General features: G+C 33.3%; 2 protein-coding genes across 2 annotated transcripts in view; one reads left to right on the forward strand and one right to left on the reverse strand.

The window, feature by feature from the left end:
• Positions 1 to 7,299: 7,299 nt before the first annotated feature.
• LOC124375173 (alpha- and gamma-adaptin-binding protein p34-like) lies at positions 7,300 to 14,911 on the reverse strand (the record flags this gene model as incomplete). Its single annotated transcript, XM_046833282.1, is given in 4 exon segments — positions 7,300 to 7,458; positions 9,980 to 10,103; positions 10,608 to 10,798; positions 14,617 to 14,911. Coding segments are annotated over 4 exon segments (547 nt in total), but the record flags the coding sequence as incomplete, so codon positions are not given.
• A 1,875-nt stretch (positions 14,912 to 16,786) lies between these two features.
• The window catches only part of LOC124375174 (trimeric intracellular cation channel type 1B.1-like), a 31,318-nt gene continuing 29,594 nt past the window's right edge, over positions 16,787 to 18,510 (forward strand). The window contains 1 exon segment of the mRNA XM_046833283.1: positions 16,787 to 17,031. Within this exon segment, the coding sequence (XP_046689239.1) occupies positions 16,911 to 17,031 (121 nt within the window). The 5' untranslated portion in view covers positions 16,787 to 16,910.

The following is an 18,510-nucleotide window of genomic DNA, read 5'->3' on the forward strand; positions in this document are numbered from 1 at the left end:
GGTTTCTTCATAAGTATAATATTATATTGGGATTAATTAATTTATATTTAGGAATTCAGAGTCTAATTCGTAAAATTTGTTTATACTATCCATACAGTATAAACAAATGTAAACCATTGGATACATGGTTATACATGCTGTATAAACCATGTATTCAATTATAGACAGGTTTCAACTCATTCAGATTGGCATGTAACGTTCCTAAACCTGAAACAGTATAACAATTTAATCGTTAACTTAGTATATGTATAGGTAAAAAACATTTCTGGTTGTTTCTTGTGCCATAGTTATGTACATCTGCATTTGTCAAGAATAGACTTTCAGGATCCTTAATAGTTAAGAAGCATTGTGAAATATAAACACCGTTAAGGCCTCTTCACATCACATGAATATTTGGTTTATGTCCTAGACGTACCTCTCAATGATATTAAATGAAGCCGTTCATACACATGCGTATATACAGGGCATACATTGGAGAAATATTAATATGTAGCTATCTGTCGCTTCCTTATCTCAATTCAAGCATGCACACTGAGAAGTGAACTAATGTAGTGGGAGAAATATGCTTCTATATCACATATGACTGAACGGGACAGGAAAGGTATCACCAAGGTATTAGTTTGCTGAAGACGAATTAATACTTTGACTATGTTTGGTATGAAGAAGCCTTTCAGGTTCCCGTCTATGTAAACAGAGGTCTACAATGCTCTTTGAAAATGATGTTGTGTGATCCTTATGGCGTTCTTTTGAAGCAATAGTACCTTATGGGGAAGCCAGAGTGGCCCCCTTTCAAATATGTTCAAATTGCTCACTGTCAACGGTCTTAAAATGTGCTAACCTGTTGTAAAATACGGAAGTGGCAAGTTGGATACCTGGAGATCTTGAATTTCTTGCACAATTCAGTTTTTCAGATTGTCCATGCACCGTGATTTGATTAATACACAGAGTCTTTAACGTGCCCCGACACAAAGAGGTCTAATGGTAATAAATCAGAAGACCTTACAGACCACGCGATAGCTTCTCTTCGTCATCAGGACTACATCAAAGTTATTTGTTCCTAACCGAACAGTTGGAATAATCTGCTGTTGCAAAATTTCCAAGTATTTTGTTTGAAGTTTGTTTTTGACGATGGAAGTATTGTGAAGGAAACAGGATTTTTCAGGACGTTTTTCAGTGATAACAAAAATTAGTTTCGAGATCTGCAATCTAATCTCTTCCTCAGGTGAATAACTAACCTAACATATTACTACAATACACTACTACAAAACACTAATTATAACTGAACTACAGAATACAGGTCACAATAGGTCTGTACTCACCAACCTACCACATAGAACTGACAGACGCCAATAGGGCCAGATACAAAATAGAATTTTGTATTACTGAACAATGGCTAATGTCCAGAAAAATCCTGTTTCATTTATATTTTCAGGTACATTACATGGATATTGTAAGATTTACAATTGGTACTGCACCAAACTTTACATACTTACACTTGGGAAACGCTCAGTCTGTGAAAACAATGTTATTTAATGTTACTGTCTTATTATCAATATTCCTCATCATTAATCCGCAAAATTTGACTCGGTGATTGAAGTTGTCTTCATAAAGTTCATGAACTAAATGAATATTGTAAGATTTAAATTTGTTACTGCGCAAAACTTTACATATTTACATTGGAGAAATATTTAAAGTTTTTGGAACAGAAGGAGTTAAGACATTGAGATTCTCAACAACGCATTGTATAACATCCATTGAAATTTCATTTCTAATTAATGACTTTGGTCTTCCAGTTATGGGAAAGCCTGCATCTTCAAAACGTTTTATGGCTTTTGCAATCCTCAATTTAAAATAGGGCTGTGATGGCACAGTGTCATTGAATAAGTTTCTCACCTCATCATAAGGTAAAATCTGATCTCCATAACCACATATCATTAAAATCTTTATATGTTCATGTTCACTGAACTCCATACTCCATAACTAAATGAATAACCAATTCTTAACTATAAGAACACCATAAAAAAACTAATACAATGTCATGTTCCCTTGAGTCAAACAATAACTGATAAGACTCAAACACCTTGTTTTTCAAGGCAGATCAAAGTTTGCTAAGAATGTTATTGTGGGTTTTGCCACTGTTAAATAATATAAATTGGTATTCATTACTTTGCTGATTAAAAATATTTTAAATTTGAATCAGCCGTCATGTTGTACTGGCTTGAGATAGCAATCACTCAATTTCACTGTAAATTTTATTTCATAAAGACGTTTAAAACAATGTAAAACTTGATGAGGATTTACACTTAAAATTTGTAAGTAAGGCCCAAAATTTGCTATTTTGTAGGCAGTGGCAATCTTGTGATATTAATCAAAAAGTGCAGTTTTTGTACCCTATAGATGTATACTGAGTTTGATTTTTCAAGGTGTGGTCGTTAAAAAGTTAATGTGGGGTATCCATAGATTTTATTCCCCCACTTCATCATAGAAACTTCCCACCAAGGATGATAGCAACATTTTCAACGGCATTTTCTCCTCATTGCTGGATCCATATTTTGAGTATATAAAATATTTTTAAATAAACTAAAATTCTATTTCTTTTTATTTTTAGATATTTGCCAATTTGGCTAGTGGTGCATTTTAAAAATTAACCAATAGTTTGCTTGGGATGTCTTCTTTGCATGTTTTGGATTGTCCTTAAAGGCTGAGGCCTTGAGGGTTTATAATTTTTAATAGCAATTGGTCATTTTTTTACTGGTGAAAATTAGATATTGCTGAGTTGCTCAATATCTAATTTACAAACTATATATTTCTGGAATAAGCTTAATATTTAGAACAAAATGTATATTTTGAATTTGTTGCTGTACAAATGAAATTACTTATATGATGGATTGTGGACAGAAATTGTTTTATTTATTCAGTTTTATGTAACACATTTAATTTGAAATTAAATGTTTTAAAATTTTTGAACTTTGTTTGCAACCTATTTTGAAAAATTATGTACTGACATGTTACATTTAGACCATTGGTTAACCCTTTGAGCGCCAAGCAGCTAGCGCGGGGCGAACCCGATACGGCCAGACCAATTACGCCTGGTACATACGAATATGGCCAGTCCTAAATCAGTGTTTTTTGTAGACCTTCACGGTAAATTCTATAACAATTGAGTAAATAAACATAAATGAGTTCTGTTTTTTTTTTTGTTATTGCAGGTAATAATCTGACCTATTTGCAAGTGCTATTTAAATATTTTTCATACTTTTGCAAAATATTAATTTTTTAGTTTACATTTTGTATATATTTTTTTATTAGTAAATTTTAATTTTTGCAGCTACCATAATGACATTTCAACACAATTTAATTCCATTTCTTTAATATATGCCATGTTACTTCATATATATCTAAGAATAAAAATACAAAGTTTGAAAGAAATATCTCAAACAACATGTATGATATAATTAATTATTCAGCATAAGTACAAATAGTTACTTTTACATACCTTAGGCATATATATTTTTGGTGAAGCCAAATGTCTGGCCAATGAAGTGGAAATAAGCACTGAATCATAAAATGAGATACAAAAACACACACAAAAATTAACACACGAAAAAAACACTTATTTACATATTTACAGTTTTATCCTTCAGGTTTTTATGGGCAGTTATGTTTCATGAAACATTCAGGGGGAACACCGGCTTTCACAGTTCAGACACATGTTCCGTGTTCTCCGGCGTTTTCCCTTCAGGATTGTTGCGGCCGCGCTACATACAGTACAACTTTTTTCCTTACCATTTGGAAATTTTTGTAAACCCCGTCTCCTTGGACCATCAGCTCTCTCCATTTCAGCTTCTACATTGGTCCTGGTCATCAGCCACGGGAGCGCTAAGTCGTCGACAATTGAAACTGTAAATTCAAACCGACTTAGTACATTTTCTGTCGTGTTCAATTTATATAAGATGTAGGCGTTGAGTACCATACGACCAAAAATGTTGAAAATTACTTTTTTCCATGTTTTCATATTACGTCTTTCATCCAAGTATGTGTATAACATCTGGTCGGTACCGTCTATACCACCCATACCCATGTTGTATTCATGAACTATGTCTGGCTTTCTTTTTATTATAACTCTCCCCCGTCTCATGTGTGTAAATTGAACTGTTTTTTGCCAAGCTTTTAGAAGAAACTAAAAATAAACTGTGATTTATTGCTTATTTTCTCACGCCATGCCATCTGCAATATGGGTCCTTTCCTGAGATACCTTTTTTGACCAACACCAATACTTTCCAAGCAAAGGTTTTTCTTACTCCCTTTCTATTTTTCCGAATTGTACCAGTCAACCAGGTCATTTTTGAATATAATTCTCTGGCCAGTGAAATAGTGGTAAAAAAATTGTCCAAAAAAATATGGTATCCTTTGTTTTAAAAGGTTTCCCATTTGCAGTAGTTTCATTACTACGTAATGGCTCAAGCCACTGCGTTCAATTTCTCTCCGTTCACTATCAGTTGCGTATTGTGCCCCTTTATAACAAAAAAAAGAACAAACAATAGTGTGTAACTGAGTCACACAGTACCCACAGTTTTACTCCCAGCGATGATGTTTTTTCCTTGGGCAGATATTGAGTAAGACCTGTTCGTTTTTTCGTGCCAACTAATGACTCGTCTATGGACACTTTTTTGATAGGGGTATAGTGAAACTTGAAAAGTCGGTTGGCATGTTCAATGACGGGTTGGAATCTACCGCAGGGGTCATAGTTTTGTTCACCAATTCTGGCCAATGTGTTCCCATCAAGAACATGAAAGCATTTCAAAATTAACTCAAATCGGTTTCGGCTAAACATTTTTCGAAACCAAGGTGTAGAGTGAGCCGCATTTTTAGCCCAAGTAACTTCTAATGTTAGGCTTTCTCACTATGCCCATTGTTTATAATGACAGCCAAAAAACCCTTTCATTTCATCTACAGTAACCCTGACCCAATCCTTCATGCGACTTTGAGGAGATAAGACATTAGCCAACATAAATTTAGTTGCATAGCGGTTTGTCTCTGTGTTACCAGTGTTGCAATAAATGTAGCGGTAAAAAACAGATTGATATAATCTATAGGCCTGGAATTTACCAGAGGGCAATGTTTAGGGCCAGGGTTGTTCCTCAAAAGTAAATTGATGGTCGAAACCCACGATCAATTTCTTCTGCTAGCTCATCCCAACTACTACTTTCTGGGTTCTGGGTCGGGTCGACATCTGCCCCCACCTCTTCCTCGAACAGGAGCACGACCAACTCTCATTCTTGGTCTTGGACCACCTCTAGCATTCTGGCTATGTTGTGGGGGCCTCATCTTCCGATGACGATTTCATACAAGTTGGGGGTTGGGAGGGAGGTGGAAATTACCATTAGGCCTAGGCCTACCTTGTCCCCCGATGTTGACGGGTACGGCTCAAAGTCCGGGTCAGCGTCTGTGGTCATCAACACTTTCACTGTCACCATCCAAAGATGAACTACTACTGCTCGTAGTGTCATCTTGAAAACTATCATCACTGTTATCAATAAAAGCTGCATTTCCTTCACGTTGTAAACCACTTACTAATGTATTCTCACTTGCAGGAGACTGACAACGTTTCTTTTTACTGGGAGCACTCATATTTCACATCCAACAATACTAAACAGAAGAATTATACACAAAAACTCACCAAAGACTCAAATAACCTTAGCTGTAAACAAACAATAGCGAAATGGCGCGAAATAACAACAAGTAATGACCATGTGACGCGGGAAGCGATCAGCTGAGAGCGCCGCCACAGCCTTCTGAATCACGCAACTTCTCGCTTGTTTTGTAACATAAACACCGCTTCAGTACTGCATGTATAATACATATTCTTACAGCTATATTCAAAAGCTTTAGTTTTTGTACCAATATTGATAGTATTTAGTTTGTTACGCGATCAATAAATAAAAAAGTATTACTTGCCCATATATCGGCACTTGGCCGTATTCACGTGTACCGCCCTTGCCGATACCTCGGCAGTTGGCCATATTCGTAACTACTCTGCTTGCCGATATGTCGGCACTTGGCGCTCAAAGGGTTAAGATTTTTTTACTTTTCATAAAGTATTACCAGTAGAAAACTAAATTAATGTGCCATCTCAGGGATAAATAGTTCACTAACACATGTCACTACTAGGTTTAAATAAAAGTTCTAGGTTGTAATCCAACCATTGAAATGATATTCATCATTGTAACAACTGAGTGACAGATAACTTATATGTACGATATGTCTGCAGACAGACAGCAGTAGCATATATGAGAATGAGTGGTGACAGCCACAGCATCTGTCCGTCCGTTCACTAGCATAAACTTGCAGGAACAGCTTGAACTTAACTAAAAATTTTGAACTATGAGAATAAAAAAAAACCAAGAGATCAAATAGACATTGAAGAATTTTATATCTTGGCTAACACATAACAACCCTTTCACCAATCTATCAGGGGATTTTTTTAGCTTCATACTCTGGATACATGTTAGAAGATAGATTTATGAAGAGAGCAAAACAGCTATGCAAAATTGTAATATTGAATATAATTTTGTGTATGAATGAAAACACTCATCAAACTGAAAACCTACATAAATTATGAGTTATCATCTCTTTCACAATCAATGTTTGATGATACACACGAAAAGGAACCAAATCATTAATACCTGGTTTATTTTTCAAACTTTCAGCTATGTGTGATATATGCAATGGAGTATTACGCAATAATATACCTAAATATAGCAATGACTGTAATAAAATCACATTGTATATGTAGCGGTTCGATCCTTCTTCGAGTTTTCTTTTAATATGTTAGATTTATGTTATGTGCATCCTTCATCGGACTTTTGCCTATTGGATGTTCCAATTTATTTCACAATTATTGAGTTTTGTTGTACTCAACAACAATTTTCAATTGTTCAACTCAAATTATTGTACTTGTTTGGTCATAAGTTCTTTTTTATTTTTAAGTTTAAATTTTGTTTGTTTGAAGATTATATTATTAATATTACTTATTTTTAAGTTTGTAAATATTTTATGATTGATGGTTTTATACTGTTTAATGTTTTTGATTTGTATTAATCTCTTGTGAATTTTGTTAATATTGTGAAATAAAATCTTTTTGAAATTAAATGAAAAATGGATTATATATGACAACATACAGATGAATATTTAAAAAATATACTAAAAGTGACTAAATTTAACTATTATAACAGCACAAGACAATTTTCATTAACACTACAGAAAATTCAGACATAAATAAACGGAGCAGAATCTTACCTTTCATGGTGAGGTTGGGCCAGACGTGAGCGTGCAAGGCTTGCACAACTCGCTTGATACCAGTTGTTTCTATGAAATCTTGCTCAGCTTCCCACTCCTCATCCAACTCTGGGTTTAATTCCACCAGCTCGAAGCCTTGCTTTACACACCATTCTTGAGCTGTCACAGATCGTAAACAACAGTCAGTGTGTTATCACATGTAATACTGTACAGGCTATGGTATCTGGTCAGGATGGTTGTAAGCGAATTTCTGGTGAATAGGATCTGACTGTCAGAGAAAGCATAATGTCACAAAAACAATCCGACCTTTGGAAGATGTCACCGACTCCAACCACTGCTGGTTCAGCAACCCCTTACCGAGACATCTGCTGATTATCAAAGTGATAGTGAGTCTCAATAATTACCTAAGTGATTGTAATCTAAACAGTCGTGTGATGTAACTACTTCTTGCTTCTTTAACCTTGATGAACAGGGAAAAACCAAAAATAAGATAGGACAAACAAGAATTTGATCAATCGAAATATACAGCATTTAGGATCAAGATTTGAGCAATTAGAAATAAACATAGACAAATTAAATCAAATGTAATGATATTAACTGAACATGACATGAAGGCAGAGGAAATAACACACATAAAAATAAACAACTACCAAATTAACTCCTTTTTCTCAAGACAAAATTCAAATAAAGGTGGTGTCATGGCTATGTCCAATATGAGTCTTAAAGGGAAACGAGTGGATGTAACACCAAATCTTTGTCGAATAGGTTTATAGAGAATAACAATTTGAGATATGTGCTTATAGTTATGTAAAATGTAATTTAAGTTCATAGTAATTGGTGTCTATGGATCTCCTAGTTCAGACTATCATATTTTATTAGACAGATTGAGTGTTTTTGTTGACTTTTGTAGTAAAAAACTACACCCATATAATAAGTGGAGGGGACATAAATATCAATATTTAAAAAATTGATGATTAGTGTAAATGTTTCAAAGCCGTAATATTAGATATCTAGTTAATTTTCCAACATGAATAACTGAAAATTCCAAGATATCTTTTTAATTAAAAGCACAGAAAATTATAAAATATTAATAGAAGGTGCTAGTATGTTCTTCTTAGTTAAGTGAAGCTCTTCCCAATACTCTCTTTCATAAGTTCTTAATCATTTGTATCATTGTCTTCCACCATGCAGTGGCTGGGGGACGAATCTCCACTAAATTCTTGATACCGCTGATTCTCTTTCTATACATTTCCAGTCGATAGATTTAAACAGATTTTCCATCCCAACAAAATTACTTCCATTGTTACTTTACACTATCTCTGGTCTGCCTCTTTTTGCTACAAACCCTCTAACACCTAGCATAAAACCATTTGTTGAGAGTGTTGTGATTAGTTCAAGATGTATAGCTCTGTAAATGGTGTAAGTGAAGACTACTATTTAAGTTTTTGTATTATCTTTTAGTATTAAAGGACCACCCAAATCTATCCCAACTGCCTCAAAAACTTTTGCATCACTGTCTAGTTTCACGTAATATGGGTGAAGTCTGTAAGGATTTTAAAGAATGTCTCTTACACTTGACACAATATTTCTTGATAACGCCCGATATTTTTCTTCAAGTTTTAAGAATCCAAAATCGTTTTTTAATTGTCGACATCAAAATATTTATTCCAGTATGACACAATTTTTCATGGTTGTGGATAATCAAAAGTTTTACTAGCCAATGTTTGTTTGGTAAAAATGGGTGGCCTAAAACTTTCATCTTCATCTTTTCTAGATGATATATTAGTTCTAAGTCTTTCTTTTGAATTTGAATGATCAGTGTTTTTTCTGCATTTTCAATTTCGCTGACTTTTAGTTCACTGCTTGTTCATACTGACGATGGTTTTTTAGCGTTCAGAAGAAACCTTTTATCCAAGCTACCAATTTTATTGTTTTATTGTAGTTTGAAATACAATAAATGCAGAAGGCTATTATGAAACATTACGATGGTTGTGGAGAGCTATTCAAAACAAAAGAAGAGGAATGCTTACTTCTCAAATTGTGCTTATCCATGACTATACTCATCCTCACAATTCTCTGATAAAACGACTTTCAACAAGTTTTTTAACGCGTTCACGACAACAGCTGATTTCCAGACTGGTTTGCCATTTAATTTTTCAATAATAATCCATAATCTTTTTTTACATTAAACATCATAGTATAACGAGAAAAGATGTGTGCTTCATAGTTTTCATAGTTAATATGTTTTTTTAATTTTTCTCCATGTACCCCAAGGGGGTACATGAAAAATTAAGCAATCGTGCAATCATATTTTACAAATCACTAAGACAGGCAAACAATAAAACACTCATAAGGAAATGCTTGACAACATGTACCCCATTGATTGCATGACATGCTTTATAAAAGCCCAGTGTGTACCCAATCACACTGGGCAGTTATGAAGATCACGTGCACCTGATGGGGTACATGTTGTTGTGGTCATATTAAAAAACTTTAAATTTATTCCAAATACAGTTTTTTTGGTTATTTAAAAACCAACATTAGTACTAACAAAATGCACTCATGCCAGAGTTCAGCAAAATCCCATTACTGATTTATAAACTGTAGGGTTATTTATTTTGCACAAAAGTAATAAAGTATATATTGCTCAATTTAACTGAAACAATTGCTACTGTAATACCTGTTCGCTTAGAGACCCCTGAAGAAGGACTATCATTGCAGCGATCACAAAGGAGAATATTGACATCCACATCGTAATCTCTTAGGAATGACATCCAGCTCTCCATACGTTCCAGCCCATCATCCTGTATGTGAATACATTAATCAAAGACTACAAAGGAGAATATTGACATCAACTTAGTTAGTAATCTCTCAGGAATGACATCCAACTATCCATACGATCTAGCCCATCATTCTGTATATGAATACAATGATCAAAGGTCATAAAATTATAATCACTGTTCATAAAATCTTTCCAAAAACCAAACTTACAATGCTAGATAAGAAAGATAGCCAATACATTTGTATACTAATCAAAATTATGCTATAGTAAAAATTATTAATTTTTAAGGTTTGCTAATAATCTAAGACAAAAGAGCCAATTTGTATTGCATGAGAACGCAATCAAGTTTTTCATGAAATTGATAAGAGGAATTTCTATTAATAAATAAAGTGCTTATCAATCTTGTTATACACAACCATCAACACATAAATAATAGTTATATCTGTTTATTCACATAAATTTAAAATAAGTTAAGTAACATTTTAACTTGGGACTTAAATTTAAAACAGCTACAATTTTAACTTACCACAGAACTGTCAAAGAACACAACAAGAGCTTGTACTCCTCTAGCTAAATTCTGAGGTAGTAACACTTTTTTTGTCAGTGTAAACAATACAACATCTGTCTCATAATACTTCGTACTGATGTGCCAAGGGAATGCTTCAACTCCTTCTATCAGTTCACTACAAACTTTAGTGTTCTCTTCATCTAGAATCACTGAAACAAAGCCAACAATTAGTATAATAATAACTTCATACCATCCCACCTCTTCAAGTCATGGCCTCTTAGTGATGGCAATCAAATTTCTTCATTTTCATAGATTTGTCTTCAGAACAGTGTTTCATAATACAATTTTTATTTGTAAAAGGTCCTGATATACAGCAATTAGGTTACTTTACAGCTATTATAGGGTAAATTTTTCCTTTAACACCCATTTAGGTAGAAAGAGGGTAATTTTTAAATCCATCAAAAACTTCCTTGAGTAATGCTTACATGTCCCTAAAGGAGTATCAACCATTCAAAACTAAGGGTTAGGGAGAGGGGAGTTTTGGGACATATTATGTATGAAAACAATTATACATACAACAAGTCCCAAAAATATCTCCCAAACAATATAAAAAACCAAAATGTCATTACAAAACCAAGAGTACTACACAAGACATGTTGAATGCGCCAGGAAACGTGGAAGGCTGAAGGGGAAAATCAATGCCGGCATTTCCCGTGGTATTGTAAAGCATCATATAAAACGCAGAAATAGGAAGACAATGGTCAGGAGACGGAGAAGTAAGGAGCAGATGCTGTAGTCCTTAAGTTTTGATTCTGGATCTTATAGTCATGGTATGTATGTACGAATTTTAACGCCTAAGGTTCATTTGATTATTACATAATTTTTAGGTTTTTTGGTTATTTCCTTTTTTAATACTGATAGCCAAAATGGTCTAACTTCAACAGAAGTTTGACTTAGTGGTTGAACTGCTTATTTTATATATGAAGCCTCAATAAGTTTATGTTAGAAAGAATTCTCTTCACAGTGTATTATGTTAGCCTCATTCCACTTTATGTGATGATTTTCAGACCAGAATGTTTAAATTTTTAGACCAGAACAATTGTAGTTTTGTTTATCAATTATTGTTTTTTGTTCTTAAGTCTCACATTTAGAGGTTGTAATAGATATAACACAAAGAATTTACCTGAAGTTAGGTATAATTAAACACAATTGATCTAGGCCCTATTATAAAACAAACATAATCAGACGAACATTACAACATATTCAACAAAATATTCAAATAAACAAAACTGTTCATTTAGGAATTAAAACATGTGATAGCAAATTAACATATGAAAGTTATAATGCGAGAGGTAGGCTGGAAGACGTCTGACTCTAAAGCTCCTTCGTTCACAAGGAAGAGGTAGTTTATGACTGATGGAGTTTTGATACCGTTCTTGAGTAGTCTAGTCTAAGACTTCTGATGGTGGGCCTGGTTGATCTCTAATAAGGTCTTCTCTTGCAGCAATATCTTCTTTAACTTGCCCTAGAGTAGGCAAGACTTGTGAGTCCTTTAATAAATCATAGTTATCAGCAGAAGCTAATTGTCTTGTCGATACTGTAGTTTCTTGACCATCAGGAAGATGAACATAATAAGCATAATCAGTATTTTCATGTAATAATGTTACGTCTTCCACTAAATGGTCACATGAGTTACGAATATGGTGGCTTCATCAAAACTAGGCCGGATTTCATAAGCCAAGTTATTGTTGACACTCCGCTACTAGATCGTCTAGGATGTCCAAACATTCTCTTATGAGGGGTGCAGTTTGTAGAAGTAGACCTACAAAAGAGAGATCTCACTCTATGTAGGGCTTTATCCAAAATTAATTCCCATCTAAAAATATCTAAGTTCTTATTTCTAAGAGCCAACCGTATAGTTTTCTACACAATCCCGTTATTGTGCTCCACCTGCCCCACTGTCTTGAGGGTTGTAAGGAGTAGTACGACTAGTGGCAATCCCTTTGCCGAATAAGTACTCCTTTATTTCTTGTAACATAATGAGGTTCCTTGATCAGAATGAATGAATAAAGGTATGCCGAATACTGTAAATAGTTCCTTGAATTTTGATATTACAGAGTCTGATAAAGATCTGAGCAAGGAAAAGCAAATGGGAATCTTCAATACTCATCAACAATGGTAAAAATGTATCGGTTTCTTAAAGATGTTGGTGTGGGCCCTTTGAAGTCAACAATAAGCTGTTCAAAAGGAGTTGTTGATTTGATGAGTTTTCCTTAATTTCTGTAAAATCTAGGTTTTACTTCTGCACAAACTCTACAAGATGTTAATTTCCTGATTTCTTCTAGGGTGTAGGGTAAATTCTTACGTATACTTCTTAGCGTTCTTGATCTGTTACCTGAGCGCTCCTGGGCAGAAGTCAGTGCTTCACAAGATATTGTGTACTGTAGTTTAGATCGAGTGAGTACGTGACAATTATGGATCAACCATCCACTAGTTCGACGAATCGTAGTGAATTGTGTGTATCGGAGTGTTTTCTCGGGCATGTTAAGAGTTTACGTTTTGACCAACAGGAAATTATTTCCTTTTTAATAGAACATGGAATTTTTAATAATTGGTGTATTTTTTTCGTTGTGCGGTCTCGTATTGTTTTTAAACCAGGAGGCTTCGTTGTGATAGAAAAATTCGTAAAAGTATTAAAACAAGTTTTGAATGTTGCAATTTTTTAAAATTGGCCCGGGCAGGTTTCTTTTTTGAAAGAACACGCTTAAACATAGAGACATATTTCGGTTTGGTGACCACGTTGTTGCATTTGAAGCCAGCGAGACAACACTGTATTTCGTTGGAGTTTGGCGTTCTGCACTTTCTGTTGAACACACTAATGGTAAGTGTTCTCTATTAATTGTACTATCACTAGTATATAAACGAATACAACATTTTCCAATATAATTTTAATTTCGTGCAAAGCCTTTCTGAATCAAAGATTCCATCATAAGGGACTTCACCTGATGATGGAATCTTTGATTCAGAAAGGCCTTGCACAAAATAAAAATTATATTGGAAAATGTATTTGTTTATACTAGTGATAGTACAATAAACCTTTTTTCCAATGCCCCAAGATTCTACATTCTCTATTAATGTCCATTTATATATTTATATTAGGGGTTTTCATGATTTATTAAGTTTTTTTACACTATACATAATTGTCTTTGCATTACAATTCTATTTATATTTCTGATTTAGAATTTGATATTTTACTGATAGGTACTATCTCGAGGGATGTTTTTCTTTCGTTGACATAAGCGTCGGGAGTGTTGTCGCAACCTGCGCTGATGGCCGGAGGCACTCGTCTCAACCCGATAACATCTAATTAATTTGTAGCTCAAAATTAAGAAAAACATTGTTCATTTGAGTCAAAATTCTGCTCATTTCAGTATTATTTTTCATTTACGTTTGCAAAGATGGCGCCGCATTCGATGACGTTATCACGAGGTTGAATCACGGTCATAAAAGGTCATGTGACGCCTGACATGGCTGTACAACATGGAAATATTGCTTCGCATGTGAACAGTTATTCCATTTTTCATGATGTGCAACTTCGTTATTTCTCATTTGCACCCCGTAAAACCTTATATTGTTTTGTTCTGTAAGACGATTCCAATAAGTTAATAACGCAAAACTCGTATTTTGCCACTCCGGCCGTTACTTTCACAATTACCAGTAACTATGTACAAAAAATAGTTTATTTCTATATTGACTAACAATAACAGCAAAATTTATAATAGGCTATGTAAGTATTAACATTATTTCATGAAACGAATTTATTTTAATTCTTAAAATGTTTAAATGAAAGTGGTACATAGCCTATTTAACTTAGTGTTCTCAACATATAAAAACAATAATCATTTTAATAAGCCTAGAGTAGGATTTACAGCAGGTGAGTGAAACGTGTATTGTTTTTCATTTAAACGCATGTAAAAGTATGTAGCCACCCCTTAAAGTATAAATTCAAAATGAACCTAATACTTACTTTTGACAATGCATCTTGGCTCCATATCACAGCAACTTACAACTAAAATGCTTGGTGTTTGTTCTAAATCCATTTCAAAATACTACTGTAAATGTAATAAATTGTTAAGAATAGACTATGTTAATATGCAATACAAAACAATTATTTAGTAAACACAAAAATAAATCCCAACTCATTTCAATGTTGAACTCAAATATCTGGTGAAAATTTTCTTTTCAATATTTCAAATAGAATTACAATTCTAACCTAAAACACAATGTTACTGTTCAAAACAGAAGTCAACATCGATATCAGCTGGTATCTATCATCTAAATCATTTCCTTTTAACAGGGCTTAGATGTATTGTCATGAGAACTTTCTTCAATAAAACTGGTTATATAAAACACTAATTTGCTGCGCTACACTAATTTTAGAGCCTATTAGTAAAATAAAACAAAACGTCATAGTTCAAAATGTATTTAACAACTCCTCCTCGAGTGATATGTAGTTATAAATCACATTTATAGTATTTTACGTTAAATTACTCAGAGTAAAGAATGTGACAAAAATGCCATGTTATTCCGTATTTTATTTCACATTAAATAAAAATTTGAATGATTTTAATGTATAGTATTAAATTAGTACTTGTAGCTGAATCGAACTGTGAAGGCAATAGAGTAACTGGTTTGAAATTATTTAGTAAAGTATACTTTTGTAATTTGTTTAAAAGACATTGCCACCAAACTTATGTGTGAATGTTAATCTTTTAAACTTTTAGGATATTTATGCATATTTTGACCGACATAAATAATAGTTGGATTCGCCTTTTTACAATTTTGCGTTATCACCAAAGTATTAAGTTGCGAGAAACTTCTTCATTGCTCAAAACAAGTGACAGTCACTTTCGTCTCAGGTAATGACTGTACGATGTATGCAGACACGCATCCTATTTGAAAGCATCCACGAGTTCTTGGATACGATATGTAGTGTTTATTCCAGTAATTCTTATGGAATTTTGAGAATCCATCTGGCAATGATAATTTATGGTATATTTGCTTATGTGCGACGATTTTTATACTGGAAACCATGAAATTTCTGAAAAACTTGAGAGCTCCGTTATAGTGTATCGACAACTATATTAAATCTTTGCATACACGTTTGGGACCAATTTATCAGTCTCACAATACTTGAACTGTCTTCGTCTCGGCCATTTTAGACCTTTTTAAGTTGGAGTTTTCCGCCTTCATTATTCTATTTTACTGTTCGGTTCCCAAATTTGGCAATAAAGTTTAATGGATTTCTAAGTTTTTGTCAGCGAACATAAAATTACTGATCACATTTTACAGTTTACGGGTTTCTCAGTTTAGGCACTAATTTCAAAATGATACAGAAAAAAAATATATGAACAGCACGACAGAATTCTAAAGGAACGGAGTGACGCCCAGACCTCAAAATGACTCCTCAAGCCCTGGTTCCTTAGGGGTTAGACGAAAGAGTTGTCTTTTTTACTAGGTAGCTCCCGTAGTCAAACAATATAAATTTAAACACGCATTTGAAAAAATACATTTTAAGTATGCTTGTTCCCCTTTAATGGAAAATTCCCTCTTAAACAGCAATTTTCAATCTCGTTATCAGAAATTAGCTAATTTGATTTTTTTACATTCTCTATCTAAAAATATGGAAAACGTTAAATGGATTTCATTTTACAGTTGCTTAATCTACAAACAATAATGATAACAATGAAATCACGTTTCATAGAACTTATATTCTGTCCATTTTTACAATTTTTGGTTGCCTCTTCTACTATTTGCCCACGAACAAAAAATTAAAATGTATTTGCCCAAACCAGGTTAGATGTCTTACATAATAAAGTAGCAATGTAGTAGGTATACTTTTACTGGTGGCCTACAGCACTAGGTGAAAAGTAAAAGAAGAAATAAATAGTTCTCAATTCATTAGACGTTCCATCAATGCATTGTGAATATTTATAATTCTTGCTTGTTTAAATGTTCAATAACAATAACTTCCCGAAACATATTAATAATACTATTTTAAGTATAATAAATCGATTATTACAATTTCCAAATGGCATTGGATTGTTCGTGATATTGATTTATAATGGTAGTATAGTGGGTTATTAGAGTTTGTTGTGTTGGCAACGCGACGGCTTGGGCGTAATTTCTCCTTTGCTCTAGGGAATGGAGTGGGAGCGAGAGTGAGTCGGGCCGAGTCGTTTGTGCAGGAAGCACGGAAAGTCGAAGAACACGGAGGTTACGGGGCCCGGGGAACACACGTGTTTTTGACAGAATATCACCATGGATCCCGAGGCTTTCCTGGACCTGGCCAATCAGGTCACCAAACTGAAAATGTTTCCTTACTTTGACATAGCTCACAGTGTCTTGTGTGCTTTACACGTCCGAGAAGACCTAGGTCCTGGTAAGTGACTTGTTCTTAAAATAGAAAGCTTTTAATAAACATTTACAATAGGGCGTTTCTCAAGCTTCAGATTAAATTTAACGTGAACACATTTCTTTTCCTAACTACTATGTGGAATTTTAGTCGCTTTCTTATAAGCCACTTATTAATTCAAATTTACGGTGGTCTATTTATGCGTGACAATTCCGTAATTCTTCAGTTGCGTCATCTGTATAATTTCTCTATTAGGAAATAACGTATGCATTGAAGACTTGGTAGTTTGTAATCAAACATCAGCGATTGTTTAGTTTTATTTCAACTATTCAATAAACTTTATTATATTATCTCAAATAAACATTTCTATTTATTTCCTTATTCAAAGTGGTTTTAAATTCCCGCTTTGGAAGTGTTGTGACGATTGCGTGCGTTTAATGCAGGCGAATGTCTCCTGCCTATGGGAAAGGGACACGTTATCCGTTGCATGCATTGGACATGGAACAATACATCAAATCAAGATTCTGCTTTGACACACCAATGTTCATTTATGTCAATTTGTTTACATGGCATTATGAATAATTCATTGAAAAAATTGCAAAAAACATTTAACTTTTGCATTACTTATTGTTATTATTGAAGTTTTGTTGTCACGAGTGCAACAATGAAGGTAGAATTATGTTCCAAAGCCACATTAATCTACACAATACTGCCAATTGTACAATTTTTTCTACCTGTTTAACATAGGACATTTTAGTAAAATGTATATGGATTTATTAAAATTTGTTATATAACTTGGGATTGATTGTCATATCCATTTTATTAATATTGATAATTACTAAAATTAAGTAAATGGAAGTATTTATTATTATTGTTTAGTTAATTGTTTTATCAGGAATTCATTAATTTTATCAAGGTATATGTATCAAGACTGAGTGTTTTTACTTTTATTTAATTAAAGTTCTTTTTTGTGCAAAGTACAATTATTATTATTGTGAAAAATTTCATAGAGGTTATAATATAAACTATTTAGTTATTCAGTGTGTTTAGAAATGTCTATGAAATTGGATAGAAAAATCTGTGATGTGAGTAAAATAGTCTAATGATATTAAAAATGTTTCTTATTACTTTAAAATACCGCATTATAAATAATGGTTTAAATTAGAGGTTTGTGAGTTAAATTGTTATTTTGTATTGTATTGTCATTTCTTATTTAGATCAAGTTTAAATAAAAGCTAAAAATACAAAATTGGACAAAATATGTTGTATAATTTGCAAAATCTGACCAAACAGTAAAAATGTCAAGGAAGATTGGTACAAATTGTAATTGCATTACTGCAATAAAGAAATTATTATTATTAAGAAGCATAGTATATAATAAATATTGTATGGTATAGTTAAAATACTACATAGTTCTTTTCTTTGAGGAGTTATATACTTTGTATTTAGTTAGTATTACCGGTATTCAAATAAAACAACTCATAAAATAAATATGTATTTTCAGAT

This window comes from Homalodisca vitripennis, unplaced genomic scaffold, assembly GCF_021130785.1.
Source record: "Homalodisca vitripennis isolate AUS2020 unplaced genomic scaffold, UT_GWSS_2.1 ScUCBcl_14528;HRSCAF=25317, whole genome shotgun sequence".
Taxonomy (NCBI): domain Eukaryota; kingdom Metazoa; phylum Arthropoda; class Insecta; order Hemiptera; family Cicadellidae; genus Homalodisca; species Homalodisca vitripennis.